The sequence below is a fragment of the Microcaecilia unicolor genome, chromosome 3 (assembly GCF_901765095.1).
Source record: "Microcaecilia unicolor chromosome 3, aMicUni1.1, whole genome shotgun sequence".
Lineage (NCBI taxonomy): Eukaryota > Metazoa > Chordata > Amphibia > Gymnophiona > Siphonopidae > Microcaecilia > Microcaecilia unicolor.
Genome location: NC_044033.1, coordinates 407067655 through 407092292, shown reverse-complemented (window position 1 = coordinate 407092292; position 24638 = coordinate 407067655). Strand labels below are relative to the sequence as shown.

The 24638-nt window shown below is 49.2% G+C and overlaps 1 protein-coding gene across 2 annotated transcripts in view; it reads left to right on the top strand.

Annotated features, from left to right (window-relative positions):
* The window catches only part of LOC115467087 (24-hydroxycholesterol 7-alpha-hydroxylase), a 306871-nt gene that overhangs the window by 114585 nt on the left and 167648 nt on the right, over nt 1-24638 (top strand). For both annotated transcript variants that reach the window (XM_030198776.1, XM_030198775.1), the window contains exon 6: nt 20317-20412. In XM_030198776.1, the coding sequence (XP_030054636.1) occupies nt 20317-20412 (96 nt within the window). The remainder of the gene's footprint in view (nt 1-20316; nt 20413-24638) is intronic.

Genomic DNA, 24638 nt, shown 5'->3' with positions numbered 1-24638 from the left:
AGCAGCTGGCTTCCCACAGCGAACTGCAAGCAGCAGCTCAGCTGGGGGCAGGGGAGCTGATTGCACATACACACGCACACCCTGCACCCTGCACCCAGCTTTACACACAAAGGAAAAGGGAAAAGAATCTTAGCACAGGAACACACAGAATCAAAAGTCAGCACACCATACACCGTACTGACAGGCTTTCAGTCACCCACAGAGGCAACGCCAAAGCAGAGTAGGTAGCAACATGCAGGCTTAAGTACCACCTACTGATGTCAGCACAAACCCTGGCAGCCAATCAAAAGAGATGTCCCCCTTCTCTCCCTGCCCACCCGGCAGATTCATAACATCACCCCCCCCCCCCCCTTCAAGGGCCCCCCTACCTAGGCCACGAGGTTTCGGTTTGTGAGGGAAAAGGCGATGGAACCGTCTGACTAAGACCGGCGCATGGACATGAGTAGCGTCCTCCCAGGAGTTGTCTGCCGGTCCATATCCCTTCCACACAATGAGATACTGGATATGTCCCCGGAAGCGCCTCGCATCCAAGACATCCCGGACTTCGTATTCCCCCTGGGAGGCCGAGATGGCTGGACTAGCAGGCAAAGCGGGCAAGGCACCTTTTCTCAGAATTACGGGCTTCAGCAAGGACACATGAAAGGTGTTATGTACCTGTAATGTAGGTGGTAACTTTAGCTGATAACAGACCTGATTCACTTGCCTCACAATAGGATACGGACCCACAAATCGAGGTGCAAAGCGGGAGGAGGGGATCATCAGACGAAGATTACGCGTGGACAACCACACCAAGTCGCCAGGCTGGAAGCATGGTTCCATTCTTCGATACCTATCCGCTTGGCATTTCATACGAGTGAAGGTCACTCGTAGCGCTTTCTGAACTGATGACCAAATTGCTTGGAGAGAAGTCACCGCATCGGCCGCTGCTGGGACATCTGAGTTGGTTTTCAAGGGGGATAGTATCCGTGGATGTCTTCCATATATGATGTAAAAGGGCGAAGCGCCCATGGCCGAGCTCACTTGGTTGTTATGAGCGAATTCTGCCCAAGGCAGCAGCTGACTCCAGTCATTGTGGTGCTCATTGACATACATCCGCAGGAACTGCTTCAGGCATTGGTTAATGGGTTCTGTTTGGCCATTGGATTGTGGATGGTATCCCAACGAAAAGTTCAGCTTTACCTCAAGGGCCCGATTCAGAGCTCGCCAGAACTTAGAGACAAATTGTACTCCTCGATCGGAGGTAATAGATTCTGGCAAACCATGGAAGCGAAAAATAGAGCTGATGAAATACTGTGCCAGCTTCACCGCCGAGGGAAGGGTAGCCATGGGTACGAAGTGGGCCATTTTAGAGAACTGGTCCACCACTACCCAGACAACTGTGTGCCCTTCAGAGTTAGGCAGATCCGTAACAAAGTCCATGGCAATGTGGGTCCACGGTCTCTCAGGTACCGGTAATGGCATCAGCAACCCCTGGGGTCTCCGACGTTCGGCTTTATGCTGGGTGCACTCTGGACACGCAGCCACAAACTCTTGCACATCCCGATCAAGTGAGGGCCACCAATACTGCTGGGAGATGAACCGCTTGGTTCTCAGGATCCCAGGATGTCCTGCCATTCGAGAGGCATGCCCCCATTGGAGCGTCCTTTCCCTCGCCCGGGGTGGCACAAAGGTCATACCCGCAGGTACTGCTAGCATCATAGCGGGCACAATGGCGTCAGGTTTAATTAAATACTGCAGGGGTTCCTCCTCCAGGTCAGCCTCTATGGACCTGGAGAGGGCGTCTGCCATAGTGTTCTTCTCCACTGGCCGCTAGGTCAAAGTGAAATCAAAGCGGGAGAAGAATAGTGCCCACCGGGCCTGGTGAGGATTCAATCTTCTTGCTTCCCGTAAGTAGGTCAAATTTTTATGGTCCGTGAATACCGTGAAGGGCTCCTGTGCCCCTTCCAGCAGATGACGCCATTCTTCCAGAGCCAATTTAATGGCTAATAGCTCCTGATCCCCGATGGCATAGTTCTTTTCTGCGGGGTTATACTTCTTCGAGAAGAAGGCACATGGGAGAAGTCTCCCACTGGAATGGGCTTGAGACAGCATGGCTCCTACGCCTACCGATGAGGCGTCCACTTCCACGAAAAATGTATTCACCGGGTTGGGATGGCGTAGCACTGGTGCTCCGACAAAAGCCTGCTTAAGGTTTTCAAAGGCTTTACACGCCTCCGGCGACCAGTTACGAGCGTCAGCATTCTTCTTGGTTAAGGCAGTAAGGGGAGCAGTCAGAGACAAGTAGTTCCAAATGAACTGCCTATAGTAGTTCGTGAAACCTAAGAAGCGCTGTAGAGCCTTATGCCCGGTGGGTTGCTGCCAGTGCAGGATGGCTGTCAGCTTACTGGGGTCCATCCACAGCCCGTGGTTTGAAATGATGTACCCCAGGAAGAGCAGTTCGGAGCGATGGAATTTACATTTCTCCAGCTTCACATAGAGGTGGTTCTCCTTTAGCCGCTGTAATACGACCTTCACATGCTCCTGATGCTCCTCCTCAGCCCTTGAAAAAGATGTCGTCCAGGTAGACCATCACAAACATATATAGGAGATCCCTGAAGATGTTATTCATGAAGGCCTGGAAGATGGCTGGAGCATTAGCTAGTCCAAACGGCATGACCCGGTATTCGTAATGCCCGTCGCGGGTGTTAAACGCCGTCTTCCACTCATCCCCCTCTTTGATCCGCACAAGGTTGTAGGCTCCCCTGAGATTGAGCTTGGAGAAGATCTGGGCCCCCTGGAGGCGGTCAAACATCTCAGAAATCAAGGGAAGCGGGTACTTGTCCTTCCGAGTGATGGCATTAAGTCTCCTGCTATGAATGCAGGGGCGCAACCCCCCGTCTTTCTTTTCCACAAAAAAAATCCAGCACCCGCTGGCGATTTAGAGGGCCGGATGATCCCTCGGGCTAGGTTCTCCCGAATATACTGGGACATGGCTTCCGTCTCCGGACGGGATAGGGGGTAGACGCGGCCACGAGGAGGTTCGGTGCCCGGTAATAGCTCTATGGCACAATCATAAGAGCGATGGGGAGGCAGAATCTCTGCTTGTTGTTTGGAAAAAACATCTCCAAAGGATCGGTATGGGCCAGGTAACATGACATTGGCTCGATCCAGGGGGAGCGTCACTGGTGCTGGCGAAACCTTGTCCAAACAGACTTTCCTGCAGCCCGGGCCCCACGCCGACAATTCACCCCGGGCCCAATCAATGCAGGGGTTATGCAGGCGAAGCCAGGGTAATCCCAGGAATATGGACTCCGTGGCCGATGGAAGGAGGAGAAGGAGATAACTTCTTTGTGTAGGACTCCTACCCGTATGGCAGTGGCGTACCTAGGGTAGTTGACACCCGGGGCCGGTCATTTTTTAACACCCTCCAAAAAAAAAAAAATCCAGTACTAGGCATGCCGAGAATACAAAACACTCAGGACCTTTAGAGCAATTCTATCATACCATAAGCAGTCATTTCTATGAGTCACACAAGGAAAAGGAAAGCATCTTAAACACTACAGTGAGCACTAGAACATCAATTCACCTATTGTAAAACGAAACCAGACAGAATAGTACAGATCGTAGATCCTGCACAGTCAATGCCAACTGAAAGCCATGTCTTTTTCACAAACACAGATACACCCTAATCCACTATAGGATAAGTAATCATAAACTTTCTATTTAGACAAAAAATAAACTGAACCCCCCAATGCCAGACTCTGCATACAATGCAACACCACAGAAACAGAAACTGTCCCCTAGTACTGTGCAAAATATAACAGCAGATGTAAATTTGAAAAAAACTAACAAGTACCAATCACCACTTTACAAATTAACAAATAGAAATAAAACAAATATAGAAAGTAAAATAATACCATTTTATTGGACTAATAAATTTAGCTTTCAGAGGCCAAAACCTCCGTCCTCGGGTCAGTACAGTATAGTGCTGTTACAGTATCCTATCCTGACCTGAGGAAGGGGGTTTTGTTCTCCGAAAGTTAGCAAAATGTATTAAAATTAGTCCAATAAAAAGATTACCTTGTTTACATGTTCTATTATAAACATTTATTAACACAGCTACAATACTACTTTATCCTAAAGCAAAAAACAAAAATATATATTTTATTTACAGTTTGTTGTCTCTGGTTTCTGCTTTCCTCATCTTCTTTTCACCATCTTCCTTCCATCCAGCATCTGTCTTCGTTCTCTGCCATCCAGTGTCAGCCCTCTCTGCTGTCCCCTCCATCCAATGTCTGCCCTCTCACCCTGCCCCTTCCATCCACATCTGCCCTCTATCTCTGCCCCTTCCATTCACTGTCTACCCTTTCCCTTCCATCCACTCCACTGTCTGCCCTTTCTCTCTGCCCCTTCAATCCACCATTTGCCCTCCCTCTCCCATCCATCCAGGGTCTGCCCTCCCTCTCGCTCCCCCTTCCATCTAGGATCTGTCCCCTCTCTCTCTGCCCCTTTTTTCAGCCCCCAGTTCCAGTCCCCTTCTCCCCTCCTCTTCTCCTGTCTGTGACCCCCACCCCAGTCCTCTTCTCCCCTCTGAACACCCCCACCCCAGTCCCCTTCTCCCCTCCCCCTCCCCTGTCTGAGACCCCCACCCCAGTCCCCTTCTCCCCTCCCCGTCTCCCATCTGAGATCCCCAACCCAGTCCCCTTCTCCCCTCCCCTGTCTGAGATCCCCACCCCAATCCCCTTCTCCCCCTCCCCCTTTCCCCTCTGAACACCCCCACCCCAGTCCCCTTCTCCCCTCCCCTTCCTTCTCCCGTCTGAGATCCCCACTCCAGTCCCTTTCTCCCCTCCCCTTCTCCTGTCTGTGACTCCCACCCCAGTCCTCTTCTCCCCTCTGAACACCCCCACCTCAGTCCCCTTCTCCCCTCCCCTTCTCCTGTCTGAGACCCCCACCCCAGTCCCCTTCTCCCCTCCACTTTTCCCCTCTGAACACCCCCACCCCAGTCCCCTTCTCCCCTCCTCTTCCTTCTCCCGTTTGAGATCCCCACTCCAGTCCCCTTCTCCCCTCCCCTGTCTGAGACCCCCACCCCAGTCCCCTTCTCCCCTCCCCGTCTCCCATCTGAGATCCCCAACCCAGTCCCCTTCTCCCCTCCCCCTGTCTGAGATCCCCACCCCAGTCCCCTTCTCCCCTCCCCTTTTCCCCTCTGAACACCCCCACCCCAGTCCCCTTCTCCCCTCCCCTTCCCCGTCTGAGACCCCCACCCCAGTCCCCTTCTCCCCTCCCCCTCCCCTGTCTGAGACCCCCACCCCAGTCCCCTTCTCCCCCTCCCCTTTTCCCCCTCTGAACACCCCCACCCCAGTCCCCTTCTCCCCTCCCCTTCCCTTCTCCCGTCTGAGATCCCCACTCCAGTCCCCTTCTCCCCTCCCCCTCCCCTGTCTGAGACCCCCACCCCAGTCCCCTTCTCCCCCCCCCTCCCCTGTCTAAGATCCCCACCCCAGTCCCCTTCTCCCCTCCCCTTTTCCCCTCTGAACACCCCCACCGGAGTCCCTTTCGCCCCTTTCCTTCCCCACCTCAGTCCCGTTCTCACTACTGTCTGAATCGGCGAAGCAGCATCGCAGGCAGCGCCTCGTCTGCCCTGCTTGTAAAAATCAAATCTCCTTCTCCTCATCTTGACGTCTTGACGTGGACTCGGGCCTTCCAATCAATCACTATGTCCCGCCCGCCCTCGCGGAATTTACCTTAGAGGAGGGCGGGACATAGTGATTGATTGGAAGGCCCGAGTTGACGTCAAGACGTCAAGACGAGGAGAAGGAGATTTGATTTTTTCACAAGCAGGGCAGGCGAGGCGCTGCCTGCGACGCTGCTTCGCCGATTTTTGTTTAAAGGAGGCGGCGGGAGCGGAGCACCCCCCACCCACTGGCACCCGGGGCGGACCGCCCCCACTGCCCCCCCCCCTTGGTACACCACTGCCGTATGGTCATAGGCACGGTCCTGGAGTGTAGAACTCCCTGAACCAGTCCTAAAGCTGCTGAGACAGTGATAGACTGAGGTAACTCCTCCGTAGGAATTTGCTGAACCCGCACCAGGTCCGCACTGATAAAGTTGCCTCCCGCACCTGAGTCAACTAGCGCCTCAAAACAAGGGGTATCCTTAATCGCCAGTAGAACTGGAACCAGAACCTGCGTCCAAGGGGAGATGAACTTCGGCCCTGACCTGGTCTCCCTAGCTGGTATCAGGGCTGCCGGTTTCCCGAGTTCTTTCTCTTCGGGCAATCAAGGACAAAGTGCTCCTTCACTCCACAATGCAGGCACAGCCCCTTCGAGCGTCTCCGCTGTCTCTCCTGGGCCGTCCGGTCAACCTGCATAGGTTTGTACCCCTCGGGTGCACCCAGCGACTGGGAAGCAGGGCTCCTGTGCGAGCTCTTCGAGTTAGCCCCTCCAAACTGCTGACCCGTGTGACGTTCACAGGTCCACTCCCTGAACCGAATGTCCACCTGGGTACAGAGATGGATGAGGTTGTTCAGATCTGAAGGCAGATCCCGACCTGTGAGTTCGTCCTTAATGTTGGCCGAAACCCCATGCCAGAACACCGCAGTAAGGCTTGGATTATCCCAACCTAGCTCTGCGGCCAGGGTCCGGAATTGGATGGTGTACTCTACCAGAGAGAGTCGACCCTGATGTAGGTTCAACAGCTGAGTCACCGCCGAGGAGGGCTTCCCGGGTTCCTCAGAGATGAGCCGAAATTGCTTCAAAAACTATGCCAAGTTATCCAGGAGGGGATTCCTCTTCTCCCATAATGGAGAGGCCCAGGCCAGAGCGGGTCCTGCCAGTAGGGAGATAATATATGCCACCTTTGCCCTATCTGACGTAAATCCCGGGTCTGCAACTCGAAAACAATTTGGCACTGATTGAGGAAGCCCCGGCAGGTCTTATTATTGCCCTCGTACCGAGGAGGCTGAGCCACCCGAAGGCCTCGGCCACATGTGAGGGAACCCAGCGGAGTGAGAGCCGATGGGCCCTCCGCCGCCCCAGTGCCGGTCAGCGAGTCCACTCGCTGACTCAGCACGTTCATGACTCCCGATACCTGTTGTAGCTGAGCATGCAGTTGCTGGAGCAGCTGCATGGGGGATGGTTCGGTCGAGCTCATGGCTTTGGCGTTCTGTAATCCGTTGGGTTGGTCGTGAGCCCTTGGGCCCTGGCCGAGGCCAGCAGAGCGCCGACCCAGGCCAAGGGGAGACCGACCCACCACCACACACCCCAGCTACACAATACCCCTAAGCTACCCTTCCCCGCAGTACCTCAGGAAGAAAGGGAAATAGGCATACAGGCGGGCCTCACGGCCGAACTGGAACCCAGGTGTGCAGAGCCACTCGTGTGGGCCTCACGGCCGAACTGGAACCCAGGCACACACAGGGAGGGGTGACAGAACCCAGAGGGACCCCCGGGACCCCAAGATGCCAGACACATGCTAATCACCAGCAATAGGGCAGAGGGAGTAACAAAAGAACTAGAGTGGGGCCACACCCTCCCAGGGGACTAGTGCAGGACAGGGGAGCTAATACAGCAAGCCCCAGAACCACCAGAGGACAAGGGGAGGGCCACCAGAGGACCAGGCTACCTCCCAAGATACCGCAGCCAGCCCCCCCCCCCCCCCCCACAGGACAGAAGGGAAAAGAAATCCTAAAGGCCCCAAAAGCCAGAGATAGGTACAGCAAACCAAAAAGGGAGAGATAGCCCCCAGCCAGAGGCCAGAGGTACAAGACACAAAAGGGAAGCAGAAAGCCCTTGCCTCAAACCCACTGAAGACAGAGGCAGAGACACAGTATACAAAGGGTTAAGCTTGCTGAGCCAGCAAGCTGACACCCGAGAGAGAGAGAGAGCTCCTTAAGTGAACAAACAATTAGAGAGAACGCCCCCGACGAGGGGGAGCATGGTCCTACTGAACAAACACACAGTCGGAGGCAGGGACACAATACACAAAGTACATAAAGGGAAAAACTCACTGAGCCAGCAGACCGGCACTCGGGGAAAAGAAATCCTTAGAGTAAACAATCAACCGGAGAGAACGATCTCAGGAAAGCAGGCTAGCTGAAACGGAGGCTGAACAAAACCCAGCCCCCCACTGACAAACAAGCAGCTGGCTTCCCACAGCAAACTGCAAGCAGCAGCTCAGCTGGGGGCAGGAGAGCTGATTGCACATGCACACCCTGCACCCAGCTCTACACACAAAGGAAAATGGAAAATAATCTTAGCACAGGAACATACAGAATCAAAAGTCAGCACACCGTATACCGTACTGACAGACTTTCAGTCACCCACAGAGGCAATGCCAAAGCAGAGTAGGTAGCAACATGCAGACTTAAGTACCACCTACTGACGTGAGCACAAACCCTGGCAGCCAATCAGAAGAGACGTCCCCCTTCTCCCCCTGCCCACCCGGCAGAATCATAACAGTTGGTGACTGTGTGTGGCGCAGTGTGCGCAGCCTGAGTACCGGTCCCTTCTGGGACTTTTCTCTCTTCTCTTCTTTTCCCTTCCCTTTCATGAGTTTGGGTTCCTGTTTGGCCCGTATGTTTGGACTCTGTATGTGTGGGTTCCAGTTCGGCCTTGTGGCCCGTACAAGTGGTCTATTTCCCTTTCTGGTGGTGCTCACTGATCTCCATAAGTGTGCTAGCTTTGTAGCCATTTGTCTCTGTATAGCGTGAGCTTGGTCTGCCCTAGGCTTGCCCTAGGATTCGGCCTAGGTCCAAGGGCTCACGATCGTACTAACAGGAGGCCGCCCTGATGTACCATTGGGATCACTAGCATGGCATGTTCCTTTGAGCCACTTATCTGGTGACAAAAACAATACCCCAGCCGAGAGACTGAACAGGATAATACAATCACATGAATGGTCTCTCAATATGGGTATAGCCCACAAGATCTTCCGACCATGGAGCACACCCTTGGTGGATCTTTTTACCACTCAGATCAACCACAAGGTCTGTAAGTTCTGTTACAGGCTTCAGGCCCATGATAGACTAGTGTCAGATGCCTTCGTCCTCAACAGCGAGACAGGTCTTCTGTATGCATATTCTTCCATACCTCTAGTGGGGAAAACATTGTAGAAACTCAATAAAGACCACAGAACCATGATTCTGATCATGCCATACTGGCCACAGCAGATATGGTTCCCTCTTATTCTGGAATTCTCCTCCGAAGAACTGTGGAGATTGGAGTGTTTTCCGACCCTCATCACACAGAATGAGGGGTCACTTCTACATCCCAACCTCCAGTCTCTGGCTCTCACAGCTTGGATGTTGAGAGCTTAGTATTTGCTTCCTTGGGGGGGTGCCGCGTGCGCCTGTCCGTCGTTCGTTCCATGCTCCCTCTGCCCCGGAACAGGAAGTAACCTGTTCTGGGGCAGAAGGAGCATGGAACGAACGATGGACAGGTGCGCGCGGCTCCCCCCCAGTGGCGTGCACCCGGGGCAGACCGCCCCCACCGCCCCCCCCTAGGAATGCCACTGGGTGTCAGAATTCTATCTGAACCAGTCGATTGTCTTGCCGACATTCGTTCCCCGAGCTTATGCCCATCCTGGAGAAAGCAGCTTGCACACCTTGGACTGCAAGAGAGCATTGGTCTACTACATGGAGCGGATGAAGCAGGGGCGTAGCCACGGGTGGGCCTGGGCCCATCCATTTTCATCTCAGGCCCACCCAGCAGAAAACCAGCCACTATCAGTCCCTCCTCTCGTTGCAGCTTCAGCAGCGAAGTTATCCTCCCAGCTGCACACGTCAGCAGACAACGAATCGGCAGCATCCATTCTGAAGATCCATAGCTGGGGAGATGTCATCCATTCCTCAGACTGCAACGCCGGACCAGCCACATGCCAGCTAACAGCTCTGCGCAGCGTTCCAACTTCGAGTCCCGCCCCTTAAGACACAAATGTCCTGTTTCCGACACAGAGAAACAGGAAGTTTGTATCCTAAGGGGCGGGAGAAAATTTTGTGCCCACCCACTTTGGGCTCAGGCCCACCCAAAATTGGCTGTCTGGCTAAGCCACTGGGATGAAGCCCCACAGACAGTCCGCCCAGTTTTTTGTTTCTTTTGATGTCAATAGTATGGGGGTCACCGTTGGGAAATACACCATTTCTAATTGGCTAGCGGATTGTATTTCCTTCACTTATGCCCAGGCTGGGCTCCCCTTATAGGGTCATGTCACAGCTCATAGTCAGAACCATGGCTGCTGAGTCGGTAGCCCACTTGAGGTCAGCCTCCACTGAAGAAATTTGCAAGGCTGTGATGTGGATTTCAGTCCACACATTCACATCACACTACTGCCTTGAGCAGGATACCTAATGCAATAGGCAGTTCGGGCAGTCAGTGTTGCAAAATCTGTTTGGGGTCTAGAATCCAACTTTACCCTCCTAGGCCCATTTTATTCTGTTCCAAGCTGCATTCTCATTCAGATTGTATATATTTTTAGGTTAATATCCGCCTCATAATCAAAAGTGAAAGACGCCCATATTTCGACCCAAATCGGGAGATGGGTGTCTTTCTCGCATGGGTGCCCAAATCAGTATAATTGAAAGCCGATTTTGGCCGTCCCCAACTGCACTCCATCGCGGGAGCGAATAAAGTAGACGGGGCGTGTCGGAGGCGTGGTGAAGGCAGGACCGGGGGGTGTGGTTATTGGCCGAGGAGAGATGGGCACACTCGGCCGATAATGGAAAAAAGAAAGGCGTTTTTACTGAGAATTTAGGGCACTTTTTTTGGACCCTTTTTTTTTCACGAACAGGACCCAAAAAAGTGCCCTAAATGACCAGATGACCACCGGAGGGAATCGGAGATGACCTCCCCTGACTCCCCTAGTGGTCACTAACCCCCTCCCACCAAGAAAAAAGAACTTTAAAAACTTTTTTTTTCCAGCCTGTATGCCAGCCTCAAATGTCATACTCAGGTCCATCACAGCAGTATGTAGGTCCCTGGAGCAGTTGTTAGTGGGTGCAGTGGACTTCAGCCAGGTGGACCCAGGCCCACCCCCCCCTACCTCTTACACTTGTGGTGGTAAGTGGGAGCCCTCCAAACCCCCCAAAACCCACTGTACCCACATCTAGGTGCCCCCCTTCACCCCTTAGGGCTATGGTAATGGTTTAGAGTTGTGGGTTTTGGGGGGATTTGGGGGGCTCAGCACCCAAGGGAAGGGAGCTATGCACCTGGGAGCAATAAGGATATTTTTAAAACATTTTTAGAAGTGCCCCCTAGGGTGCCCGGTTGGTGTCCTGGCATGTGAAGGGGACCAGTGCACAATGAATCCTAGCTCCTCCCACGACCAAAGGGCTTGCATTTGCTCGTTTTTGAGCAGGGCGTTCTTGATTTCCATTATTGCTGAAAACCAAGTTCGCCCAGCTGTAATGTCGTCCTAAATGTGGGGATTGGGCGTTTTCGACCGTATTATCGAAACGAAAGATGGACGTCCATCTTTTTCAAAAATACGGTTTGTTCTGTCCCTTCCCTAGTTCGTTCCCGTAGATGGGCATCCTTACACATGGGCGTTCCGTTTCGATTATGCCCCTCTATGTGTTATGTCCTTGCCATTGCAAAGCCCAATTGACAAATGTTTGTTATTTTTGGTGAGCCTGGATGTTAGGTATTCCCCACTTGTGAGAAGAAATAAGCCTGCTTGTGCTCAGAGAAAACGAAAGTACTTACCTGTAGCAGGTGTTCTCTGAGAACATCAGGCTTTATACTCTCACAATCTCTCCCGTCTCTCCTTGGTGTTTTCTCTATTATTTTTACTTTTAATTTTGCTGTAGCACTAAGTTGAAGAGTCCGCGTTCTCGTAGCGTGCGAGAAGGCACTCACGCATGCGTGGTGGAGCATGTCTCACGCTCCACAAAGGTGATGCGGGTCAGCGTCACCCACTTATGAGAATATAAAGCCTGCTGTCCTTAGAGAACACCTGCTACAGGTAAGTACCTTCGCTAATTCTAATGTTGTAATATGTGCGTATTAGGTGTTTCATTGGTATTATACTGACATATCTGTGTTATTTGAATGTTCTTTCATGCTCGTATATTATGATACTGTTTATAGTGTACTGATTTTTTTATCCTATTTCTGTTATATGAATGTTCTACAGTGTTGTTAAATGTGTATATTTCTGACACTTTCATATTAGTCCTATTATTAGGTTTCAATTTGCTATTCTAAATTTACTTAATTGGTTGTATTTATGTTTATATTTGGTCATTTTATTATTGTTATGCTGCTAACAAAATTGTAAGTTTTATGTTAAACTACCTGCTGTGCACAGCTTTGGGTGAATCTCTTCAAAAGGAGGTTAATAAATCCCATTAATTAAATAAATAAACCGGGTAAAACTCAGTCCTACCTTTGGTTTCACTTAGACGGTTATGTGCTGGTTACGAGCTGAATATTGCACTTAACCACATAAGGGATAGCTGGCTGCACATAACTGGATATTCAGTGTCAGTGTCCAGACGTGACCTGGCATTAAATATCCAAGCATAATTCCATTCAGTTCAAATCAATTTTTGTATACCACTAATATCTCCTTTCCAAAATGCCAGTGGAGGCCAAAAAAAAAACGCTGACTCCTGCCAGCTAAATACTTACCCCTGAGATTCCAAGTTTGGTTTAATTAATTGGCTCAGTGGGAAGATATGTGAAATGACAAAATTATTTTCAGATGTATATAATGCGTACTAGTGGGTTAGTTTGATTGATTTGAGACTGACTAATGATAATAAACCACACTGTCTACTTCTAACATAAGTACATAAGTAATGACACACTGGGAAAAGACCAAGGATCCATCGAGCCCAGCATCCTGTCCACAACAGCGGCCAATCCAGGCCAAGGGCATCTGGCAAGCTTTCCAAACGTACAAACATTCTATACATGTTATTCCTGGAATTGTGCATTTTTCCCAAGTCCATTTAGTAGTGGTTTATGGACTTGTCCTTTAGGAAACCGTCTAACCCCTTTTTAAACTCTGCCAAGCTAACTGCCTTCACCACGTTCTCCGGCAACGAGTTCCAGAGTTTAATTATGCATTGGGTGAAGAAAACTTTTGTCTGATTTGTTTTAAATTTACTACACTGTAGTTTCATCGCATGCCCCCTAGTCCTAGTATTTTTAGAAAGCGTGAACAGACGCTTCACATCCACCTGTGAAGCGTCTGTTCTCTTGTAACATTGAATTCTCTGAGGACAAGCAGACTTTCTTGTTCTCACGCCATCCTGCATCTCCCGGTTCGGCAAAATTGCCAGAGGAAAAATCCAGAGCTTTCAGGAGTTCGAGTCACGCTCCAGAGCGCATGTGCAAGTGCCTTCCCGCCCGCTGTGTGAACGCACTGCTTCAGTTTAATTTTTTTCTACATAAGAAGCAGCTGTCTTTTTCTGCTTGCTTCTCACATGACCGTTAGAGTGATTTTCTGAGTGCCTTTCAGCGTTTTTTTCCCCTTTATTTCCTAGTTTTTGCCCTGCGTCTCAGTTTTCTTTCGTTTTTGACGCAGGCTGTTTTTAGGACTGCTTGGTCGGGTCTCTTTTTGTGCCTTTCCCCTTTTTAGGCACCATTGTGACTTTTAATTTCGCCAAAGCCATTTTTCCTTCCATGTCCACGAAGACTCCCAGTGACTTCAAGTGTTGTACCTGGTGCAACTGGACCATCTCAGGAAAATACACCCATTCTTGGTGTCTCCAGTGCCTTGGACCCGTCCATAGCCCTGCCAACTGTGTCCTTTGTCTTTGTATGAAGAAGAGGACTCAGGTTTCCCAGGAGACTCAATGCAGGAAGATTTTTGGAGCCCAGTCCGGTTCTTCGACGTCGGCATCAAGGTCGGAGGCGTCGGTATCGATGTCGAGTGTTGCATCGGGAGTCACTGTAAGAATGGCTGCTTCGAGACCTCGACACACTGGGAGCAGGGAGGAATCGAGTCAGTGACCACCTGTCTTGAGGCCTCCTTCTATGCAGGCCCCCCGGGACTGTCCATTGTAGGACCCGACACCGAGGCAACAGGAGGATTTCACGTCGTCCTCATCAGCATCCAGGAACATGGGTGACATGCATCGGGCGAAGGCCAATAAGCACCATCATTGATCTCCACTGACACTTGGTACTAGGAGCTCCGGGTTACTGAGATATTCGGCACCTGAGAAGAATGGACGCTGGGAGGACCACTCTCCCTCTAATCAGGAGGTGCTGATGCGTGCGTCTCCTAGCAGCTGAGATCTTGCTTCCGCACCAGCCACGGAGGTTCTGAAGTCTGCGCCCCAGCCAGGCCCACAGCCTTTCCCGATGGTGGCCCTTGATAAGCGCATCCAGGCCTTGCTCCCTGAGCTTCTGGACGGCCTCATGCAGCGATGTGCATCGTTATCGGGGATGCTTGCACCTGCCATACCTTCCGCTGCGACCCTGCCTGGCCCTTAGCCCGCGGTGTGGCTTCTGACAATGGTGCTGCTTGTGGTCTTGGTGTCGACTGCCACCCAGGCTGGCAGCACCTCGAGGTTGGTGGAGGAAGCTTCACCGGAGTCAAAAAGTGAGCCGGTTTCTTGACGCCGCTCTCGAGGACATGGTTCCTTGACATCGAGGCGGGCCCAGTCTCAGACATCCCTAAGGGAGGTGCTCTCTGATACCGAGGAGGAGTGCTCATGGGAATCAGAAGAGGATCCCAGGTACTTTTCTTCCAATGAGTTCTGTGGGATCCCTTCTGTGCCCGCCCCTCTACCTGAGAGGAGACTGTCTCCACCTGAAAGCCTCTCTTTCATAGCTTTAGTGCGGAAAATGGCTGAGGCCATTCCATTCCCCTTAGAAGTGGAGGATGAGCCCAGGGCCAAGGTGCTCGAGGTCCTGCACTATACCTCCCCTCCTAAGGAGGCAGTGATGGCTCCTCCCCACAAGGTACTCAAGGCAGCTGTTGTTAGGAACTGTGCGCCCCCTCTATCCCTGTGGTCCCCATGAAAATTGATACCCAGTATCGGATCCATGAGGAACCTGTCACGTTTACAAAGCTGGAAACTGGGTTTGTGAGCCCTTGGGCCACTGCCGAGGAGCAGCAGTGGCAGGCAAACCCACCCCACGCTAGAGACAGGGCAGATCTCTGACAAACAGTTAGGCTTCACCTGCACCTGGCCACTTTCCACCAAGAGTTGAGCTCAAGGTTTCAGGTGGCCGGCAGGACTTACTGGACAGGGCAGGACTGGATAACAGCTAGGCAGCACAGGGACAGCAAGGCAGGGAAAGGATAGGCTAAAGGACAGGACTGAAAGCTGCGAGCAGCCACTGAAGCAGGGAACAAACACAGATAAACCCAGAACTAGGCAAGACATACAAACAAGACACAAGACTGGGAAACAAGCAATACAGGAAACAAGCAATACTCTAAACTAAACATAGACTAACTAGAACAGGTAAGACTTCAGGCATGAACTAGAGCAAGGAAACAAACTCAGGCTGAAGTGCAAAAGCACCAACATACCAGGGCCTTAGACGCAATGCAAAGGCAAAGCAGCAAGGTTTCAGAATGGCTAATAAGCCAAGAGCACCTGGAGCTCAGCTGCAACAATCACCAGGAAACTACGGGTGCTGTGTAGGTTCAATCCAAGCAAGCAAGTCTGGCAGCCCGGACCGGACTGGCCTGAAATCTGGAATGGGTGATGGTCCACAGCAGCCACCGGTTCTGACCACCAGAGGGCAAGGTGAGCACAGACGTAACAGAACCTGGCTTGATGAGGTATCAGCTACCTCACGACTCCATGGTGGTGGACGCCTGCTCTCGAGAAAGCCAGGTGTACTAGGGATTATGCCTCGCCTCCCCCAGGCAGAGAAGCTATAGGACCCTGGACTTTTTTGGATGAAAGATGTATCGGGCCATATCCAGTCATACCAGCTCTTCACGAGCGTGTAATTGTGGAACTTGGTGCGGCAGCAGCCAGACTTCCACTCCCTCCGGAGCAGGCCGAGCCGTTTCACCAGTTGGTCAATCAGCAGAAGGCGTGTCGCAAGTTCTTGGCCAGGGGCACTTATGACATTTTTGAGGTGGCATCCAGAATCTCTGCCCAAGGTATAGCAATGCACAGACTCTCATGGCTGCATGTTTTTGACCTGGAACATTGTATTCAGCAGAGGTTGGTGGATGCCTCTTGCCGGGGGGATAACCTTTTTGGATAGAAGGTCGAGGAGGTTGCTGACCAAATCAAGAAGCATACTGATGCTATGTTTTCTATCTCCTGCCCGCCGTCTTATGCAACTGTCTCCTCATCCAGGAGGTATTTTGATAAGTTGAGGAGTACACTTCTGCGGCCTGCCAGCCTGATGGTGCTCAACCCCAGCGCGCTCATGCTCATCAACAGCATATGCCCAAGGCCCCTGCCGCTCCCCAACAAAAGCAAAAGACGAGCTTTTGACTGGCTCCAGCAGAGCATAGCCACAGTCAAAGAGTTTGTCCTGGATGACTTGGCCTCTCATAACCTGTGACTGGTGCGCTCTTCAAATAGTCCGGCTCAGATACACCCTCAGTTTGCTTTCCAAGCCCACAGATTGTCCACTGAGAGCCCATTCTTTCACTCTCAGCGCAGGCAGGTACTTGCAGAGGAACTCTCCGTCATTCTCAAGGCCCATGTGGTTGAACCCGTTCCACCAGGGGAGGAAGGGCAGGGATTCTATTCCAGGTACTTGTGCAGAAAAAAAGATGGGGAATTCATCCCATCCTATACCTAAGGGCCCTGAACAAATTCCTATTCTGAGAAAAGTTCAGGATGGTTTCCCTTGGCACCCTTCTTCCCATGATTCAGGAAAATGTTTGGCTATGCTCTCTGGACTTGAAGGATGCATATACACACATCCTGATACTTCCAGCCCACCGGAAGTATCTTGGGTTTCGGCTGGGAACACATCACTTTCAGTACCGCGTGTTGCCATTTGGCCTCACATCAGCTCCCAGGGTCTTTACCAAGTGTCTAGCGGTAGTCGCAGCGTCGCAATGCAGAGTAGTAGTTCATGGGTTCCCTTATGTCGATGATTGGCTGGTGAAGAGCACCTCGGTGGACAGTGCTCGGGAGTCCATGCGAATCACTATTTGGGTGCTAGGTTTACAAGTCCCATCTCCATCCTGTTCAACAATTGGAGTTCATAGGAGTCCTGCTCGACACAAGGACTGTTTGATCCTACCTCCTGGAGATATGGGCGGACAATCTTGTCTCCCTGCGTCCAAGGTTCGGACATCTCAGCAGGTCACAGCTCAGCAGATGTTGAGATTATTGGGCCACATGGCTTCCATTGTCTACGTTACACCACTGGCACACCTGCACATGAGATCTGCTCAATGAACCCTGGCTTCTCACTGACATCAGGCCACAGGGAATCTAGAGGATGTCATCCAAGTGTCCCTGGAGCTTATATGCTGTCTTCAGTAGTGGACAGTTTGGCCCAATTTGACCTTGGGGCTTTCATTCCAAATTCCTTAGCTGCAAAAAGTGCTGACGACGGATGCATCTCTCCTGGGATGGGGAACTCATGTAGATGAGCTTTACACTCAAGGACCTTGCTCCCTCCAGGAAGCAAGTCTTCAGATCAATCTCCTGGAGCTTCGAACGATCTGAAACGCTCTAAAGGCTTTCAGAGATCGGCTGTCCCATCAAAATTATTCTAATCCAAACAGACAATCAGGTTGCTATGTATTACACCAACAAGCAGGGTGGCACCAGTTCTCGCCCTCATATGTCAGGAAGCCATCCAGATGTGGCATTGGGCTCACCAACATGGCATATTTCTCCAAGCCATTTATCTGGCAGGCGTAAACAAAGACCTGGCCGACAGGCAGAGCAGGATAATGCAACCAAATGAGTGGTCTCTAAATAAGGTTGTAACCTGCAAGATCTTCCGAGCTTGGAGCACCCCCTCGATGGATCTTTTGCTACTCAGCTCAATCACAAGGTCCCTCAGTTCTGTTCCAGGCTTCAGGCCCACGACAGACTAGCGCCAGATGCCTTCCTCCTCAGTTGGGAGATAGGTCTTAAGTATGCATATCCTCCAATACCTGTAGTGGGAAAGACTTTGTTGAAACTCAAGCAAGACCACAGAACCATGATTCTGATCGTGCCATACTGGCCACAGCAGATATGGTTCCCTCTTATTCTGGAATTCTCCAAAGAACTATGGAGATTGGAGTGTTTTCCGACCCTCATCACACAGAATGAAGGGTCACTTCTACATCCCAACCTCCAGTCTCTGGCTCTCAAGGCCTGGACATTGAGAGCTTAGTATTTGGTTCCTTGGGTCTTTTAGAGGGTGTCTCCCGGGTCTTGCTGGCTTCCAGGAGAGATTCCATTAAGAGGTGTTATTCTTTTAACTGGAGGAGGTTTGCCGTCTGGTGCAAGAGCAAGGCCCTAAATTCTCTTGCTTGCCATACACAGACCCTGCATGAATACCTTCTATACCTATCAGAGTCTGGTCTCAAGACCAACTCAGTAAGAGTTCACCTTAGTGTAATGAGTGCTTGTCATCAATGTGTAGAAGGTAAGCCTATCTCTGGACAGCTTGTAGTTTTTTGCTTCATAAGAGGTTTGCTTTTGTCAAAGTCCCCTGTCAAACCTCCACCAATGTCACAGGATCTCAACAACGTTCTCACCCAGCTAATGAAAGCTCCTTTTCAGCCACTAAACTCCTACCAAATGAAGTACTTGACCTGGAAGGTCTTTTTCTTGGTGGCTGTTACTTCAACTCATATTCAGTGAGCTTCAGGCCTTACTGGTGGATGCCAAAGGTCGTGTCGGAATTCCATCTGAACTAGTCGATCATCTTGCTAATATTCTTTCCCCAACCTCGTGCACATCCTGGAGAAAGTACCTTGCACACCTTGGACTTCAAGAGAGCGTTGGACTTTTTACATGGAGCAGACAAAGCCCTTCAGACAGTCGTCCAGCTTTTTGTTTCTTTTGAAATCAACAGGATGGGGGTCACTATTGGGAAAAGCACCATATCCAATTGGCTAGCAGATTGCATCTCCTTCGCTTATGCTCAGGCTGGGCTGACTTTGGAGGGTCATGTCACAGCTCACAATGTTAGAGCCATGGCTGCGTCGGTACCCCACTTGAAGTCAGCTTCCATTAAAGAGATTTGCAAGGCTGCGACGTGGTCTTCAGTCCACACATTCACATCTCATTACTGCTTTGAGTAGGATACCCAACGAGACAGTCAGTTTGGGCTGTCAGTGTTGCAGAATCTGTTTGGGGTCTAGAATCGAACTCTATCCTCCTAGGACTGCTTTATTCTGTTCCAGGCTGTACTCTCATCTAGTTTGTATATAGTTTTCAGGTTAATCTGCGTTAATTCCTAGCTATTGTGAGGCCCAATTGACCAGTGTTTGTTGTTTTGGGTGAGCCTTGATGCTAGGGATTCCCCACTTGTGAGAAGAAGCAAGCCTTCTTATCCTCAGAGAAAGCGAAGATACTTAGCTGTAGCAGGTATTTTCCCAGGACAGCAGGCTTCTTCTTCTCACAATCCAGCCCACCTCTCCTTGGAGTTGTCTATTCCATGCTTTTATTTGGGTTTTGCTTGGTAATATTGCCTATTGCTCATGTTTGACCTATTCTTACCGTACACCACCTTGAGTGAATAAATCCTAATAAATTAATAAATTAAACTGATGCGGCAGGCAGGCAGGCACTCACGCATGCGAGCTGGAGTGTGGCTCGCACTCCTGAAAGCTCTAGATTTTTTCTGTCGCAATTTTGCTGAACTAGGCGACGCTGGATGGCATCTACCCACTTGTGAGAATAAGAAGCCTGCTGTCCCCCGAGAATATCTGCTACAGGTAAGTATCTTCACTTTTCTCTTTGTGCATCCAGATGACTCTGAATAAAAATTAAGTGAGGGAAAAAAAGTTTTAAAAAAAGTATATTTCTGGGCTTTGCAGATACATGCTTACACCTCATATTGTAAAAATAACAGAAAATGACCCTGAAGTCTTTTTTTTTTTTGTATCAATAATTTTTATTAAAGAGTTTTACAAAAGAATGAATACAACACAATACCAAACAGTAAACCAAACCCTAGTGAACCAAAATTCCCCACCCCCAAATCAATACTCCCCATCCCAACAAATCCACCCCCCCACCACCAACTCCCCATACCTCAACAGCAAATAGTGATGACCAGAGTTGATTCTTCAGTGACCCTTGAATTAAACATGATACTCCCTCCCCCAAACAACTTAAGCCCTCCCCACCTGTAAAATGACCCTGCAGTCTTTTTCATTGAAGTAAACATATGCACAATATCCTGTTAAGTTTCCCTGTGGGGTTTCCATTAATATACATTTCTTTCTTGACAGACCTTGCTGCATCATCTTCTGGACACTTTAAAAGGGAATGCAACCTCAGGTTTTTGCTTGGTGTTCCTCTGGGCTTCTCAGACTAGTGTCTATCCTGTAAGTATATGAGGGGAAATGCTTTCTGCTGCCTCTTATTTAAAGTGGTAAAGACAACACTGGAAACAATAGGCCATTCCTGAGGCCATCAAATGAAAAAGCTGCTTTTTACAATTCTAGTATGTTCAGTTTGATATTATAATTATATCTCATGTAACAAGGTTAAAACTGAAAGAAAAAAAATAATATTTATTCCAGGTACATACAAACATACAAGATGTACTTAGCACTTTTTACAGAGACCTGTGGAGGATATTCAGGCACACATGTTCCACCTGTTTTATTAAGGCAACATAAGCACATAGGACTAGATTCTGTAAGGGGTACCCAAATTTTGGTGTCAAAACAAATGAGCGCTGTTATTCTATAAACAATGCTCTGAGTTGGATGCCATTTATAGAATACATAGTAACATAGTAGATGACGGCAGAAAAAGACCTGCACGGTCCATCCAGTCTGCCCAACAAGATAACTCATATGTGCTACTTTTTGTGTATACCCTGCTATGATTTGTACCTGTGCTCTTCAGGGCACAGACCGTATAAGTCTGCCCAGCACTATCCCCGCCTCCCAACCACCAGCCCCGCGTCCCAATCACTGGCTCTGGCACAGACCGTATAAGTCTGCCCAGCTCTATCCTCGCCTCCCAACCACCAGCCCCGTCTCCCAACCACCGGCTCTGGCACAGACCGTACAAGTCTGCCCAGCACTATCCCCGCCTCCCAACCACCAGTCCCGCTTCCCACCACCAGCTCTGTCACAGACCGTATAAGTCTTCCCAGCACTATCCCCGCCTCCCTACCACCAGCCCCGCCTCCCGATCTTGACTAAGCTCCTGAGGATCCATTCCTTCGGCACAGGATTCCTTTATGCTTATCCCACACATGTTTGAATTCCGTTACCGTTTTCATTTCCACCACCTCCTGCGGGAGGGTATTCCAAGCATCCACTACTCTCTCCGTGAAAAAATACTGACATTTTTCTTGAGTCTTCCCCCCTTCAATCTCATTTCATATCCTCTCGTTCTACCATCTTCCCATCTCCGGAAAAGGTTCATTTGCGGATTAATACCTTTCAAATATTTGAACGTCTGTATCATATCACCCCTGTTTCTCCTTTCCTCCAGGGTATACATGTTCAGGTCAACAAGTCTCTCCTTATACGTCTTGTAACGCAAATCCTATACCATTCTCGTAGCTTTTCTTTGCACAGCTTCAATTCTTTTTACATCCTTAACAAGATATGGCCTCCAAAACTGAACACAATACTCCAGATGGGGCCTCACCAACGACTTATACAGGGGCATCAACACCCCCTTTCTTCTGCTGGTCACACCTCTCTCTATACAGCCTAACAACCTTCTAGCTACGGCCAACGCCTTGTCACACTGTTTCGTCGCCTTCAAATCCTCAGATACTATCACCCCAAGATCCCTCTCTCCGCCCGTACCTATCAGACTCTCCCCGCCTAACACATACGTCTTCCGTGGATTTCTATTCCTTAAGTGCATCACTTTGCATTTCTTCGCATTGAATTTTAATTGTCAAACCTTAGACCATTCTTCTAGCTTCCTCAGATCCTTTTTCATGTTTTCCACTCCCTCCCAGGTGTCCACTCTGTTACAGATCTTAGTATCATCCGCAAATAGGCAAACTTTACCTTCTAACCCTTCGGCAATGTCACTCACAAATATATTGAACAGAATCGGCCCCAGCACCGATCCCTGAGGCACTCCACTACTCACCTTTCCCTCCTCCGAGCGAATTCCATCCACCACCACCCTCTGGCGTCTGTCCATCAACCAGTTCCTAATCCAGTTCACCACTTCAGGTCCTATCTTCAGCCCATCCAGTTTATTTAAGAGCCTCCTGTGGGGAACTGTGTCAAAAGCTTTGCTGAAATCTAAGTAGATTACGTCCATAGCTCGATCCTGATTCAATTCTCCTGTCACCCAATCAAAGAACTCAATGAGATTCGTTTGGCACGATTTCCCTTTGTTAAAACCATGTTGTCTCGGATCTTGCAACTTATTTGCTTCCAGGAAATTCACTATCCTTTCCTTCAGCATCGCTTCCATTACTTTTCCAATAACCGAAGTGAGGCTTACCGGCCTGTAGTTTCCAGCTTCTTCCCTATCACCACTTTTGTGAAGAGTGTGTAGCTGCAGGATCTTCAGCCAACTTTGGATGCAGGGATTTACAGTAGCTGAAAACTGGTGTATATCCTGGTGTGTAAATTAGGTGTGGATCCCCCGAATCCTGTAATAGCGTGCCACCTGCCCATGCTCATCCTATGGCCAGGTCCCTTTTTCATTCGCATGCTACAAGATTTATGCACACATCTTCATAGATTAGCGCTTGGCAAAATGCATGTGTAAATCCAAATTATTCCCAATTAATGCCAGTAATTGATAGCACTCAATTATTGTCATTAATTGGCTTGCTACTCAAATTGTGTGTGCAAATTGGGCACACACCCAACTTTCCGCACACAATTTTCAGCACCATATATAGAATCTGGGGTACAGAGGTTTTAAACTAAGAAAAATGTCCACGCTTATTACCTATCATTGTGCCTTTAAGGACAATAATGTAGAATTTTGTTGACTTCTGGAAAAGTTTTGACTTCAATCAATATCTCCCCAGGATAAACTTCCACGATGTTTATCCATATTAAATGGATATTGATATAGGCATTGAGAATTGAAAATTGATAATTGAAAGTTATGACATCAAGATTGTGATAAATCTTTTAATTTGAAGTGATGCACAAGTTAAAAGTAAAGAGGAGATATTTTGAGACTGATGAGAAAAATGGAGAAAAATGGAGACTTGTTTCCACAGTCTGACATTTGAAGTTTTTTTCCTTCTTATGTAAGTGTTATAAAAGAAGGGTTATTATTTCCTTATTTATCAGACAGTAGAACTTGAAACTTCTTCAGTTTCTAGTTGTGACTTCTGAAAAAGCCAGATAGTTGCAATCCTAACTTCCTGTGTCCTGAACACATCTCACAGGTGGTCCCTAAACATGTGGTTGCAAAGTAACTGCAAGGTTTGCCAGTGTCTTAATCTGGCCTTGCCCACTGCAACACATATTACTTGACAATACACATAGCAACCAATAAGAAAATTGATTCCTGAAGGAGTTTTCAGGATAGAATAAACAACAAAGAAAATGAAATAAGGAAATATTAATGGTCCTTTTCTGCACATCTGTGGGATTTGCATGTGTTTCTGGTTGTGTTTGTGCTGGGGTGAACTTGTGGGATGGCAAGTTTGAGGAGACGGGATAGTTTGGATCATGTCAGGATAGTTGGGAGGAGGACTATTTTTTAGAGGGGGGCAATTAGGATGATGAGTTAGTTGCAGCAGGGTAGTTTTCAGGCTGTGAGGCAATTTGGGGTGGGGCATTTACTACTTTTCATTCTATGTTTCTATAGGCCATTTTTCTGGTACCCTGGTCCTGTTTGGCCCATTTGTTTCCCCCACACTCCATATTTCATTCCATTCTGTTAATTTTTCTGTGGTTTATCTCTGGAACCTCCTGTCCGATTTGTTCCATTTTTGAACCCATGTTTTTTCACAGGATTTTCCCTCATGACAAGTTTCATCCTACTCTGTTCAAGTTCTGAAGAATTATTCCCCCCCCCCCCCCCCCCCCCAGACAGACAGATGGATAGGCAGATATTCTCAACCCCTTTTCTATAATTCTTTCTAAATTCTACTGTTTTAAAAAGAATAATAAAAACATTACTGTCAAGGGTTGAACATGAAATGAAGCACACCAAGGCATATTGGGAGCTGAGATAATTTTGTGTCTCAGGTACATTTTGAAGCATTTGATACTGTTTTGTAATTAAGCAGTTACATACATACAGTAGCTAGCAGAGTTTCATAGTACCATAATGCTCCAGCACATAGGCGGTCGGTGGCCCAACTGTTTGGGGAGGCCAAAGGGGGCGGGGTTAGGGTGGGGCCAGGGATGGAGCTTAAATCCATAATTGTTTGATAACACACAGAAAAAGAAATAAATAAAAATAAAAGTCACAATTAATACCTTTTATTAAATGTAAATATTAGATATGTATCTTATATCAAAGAATAAAGTGGTTGCTCAAAGCATATACTAACCACAATCGCTCAACTGCAAAACACTATGCACAACTTTGTGCAAAAACACACTCAGAACCTTACTGTACCATAAATATTACACTGGGCAGAACCTAA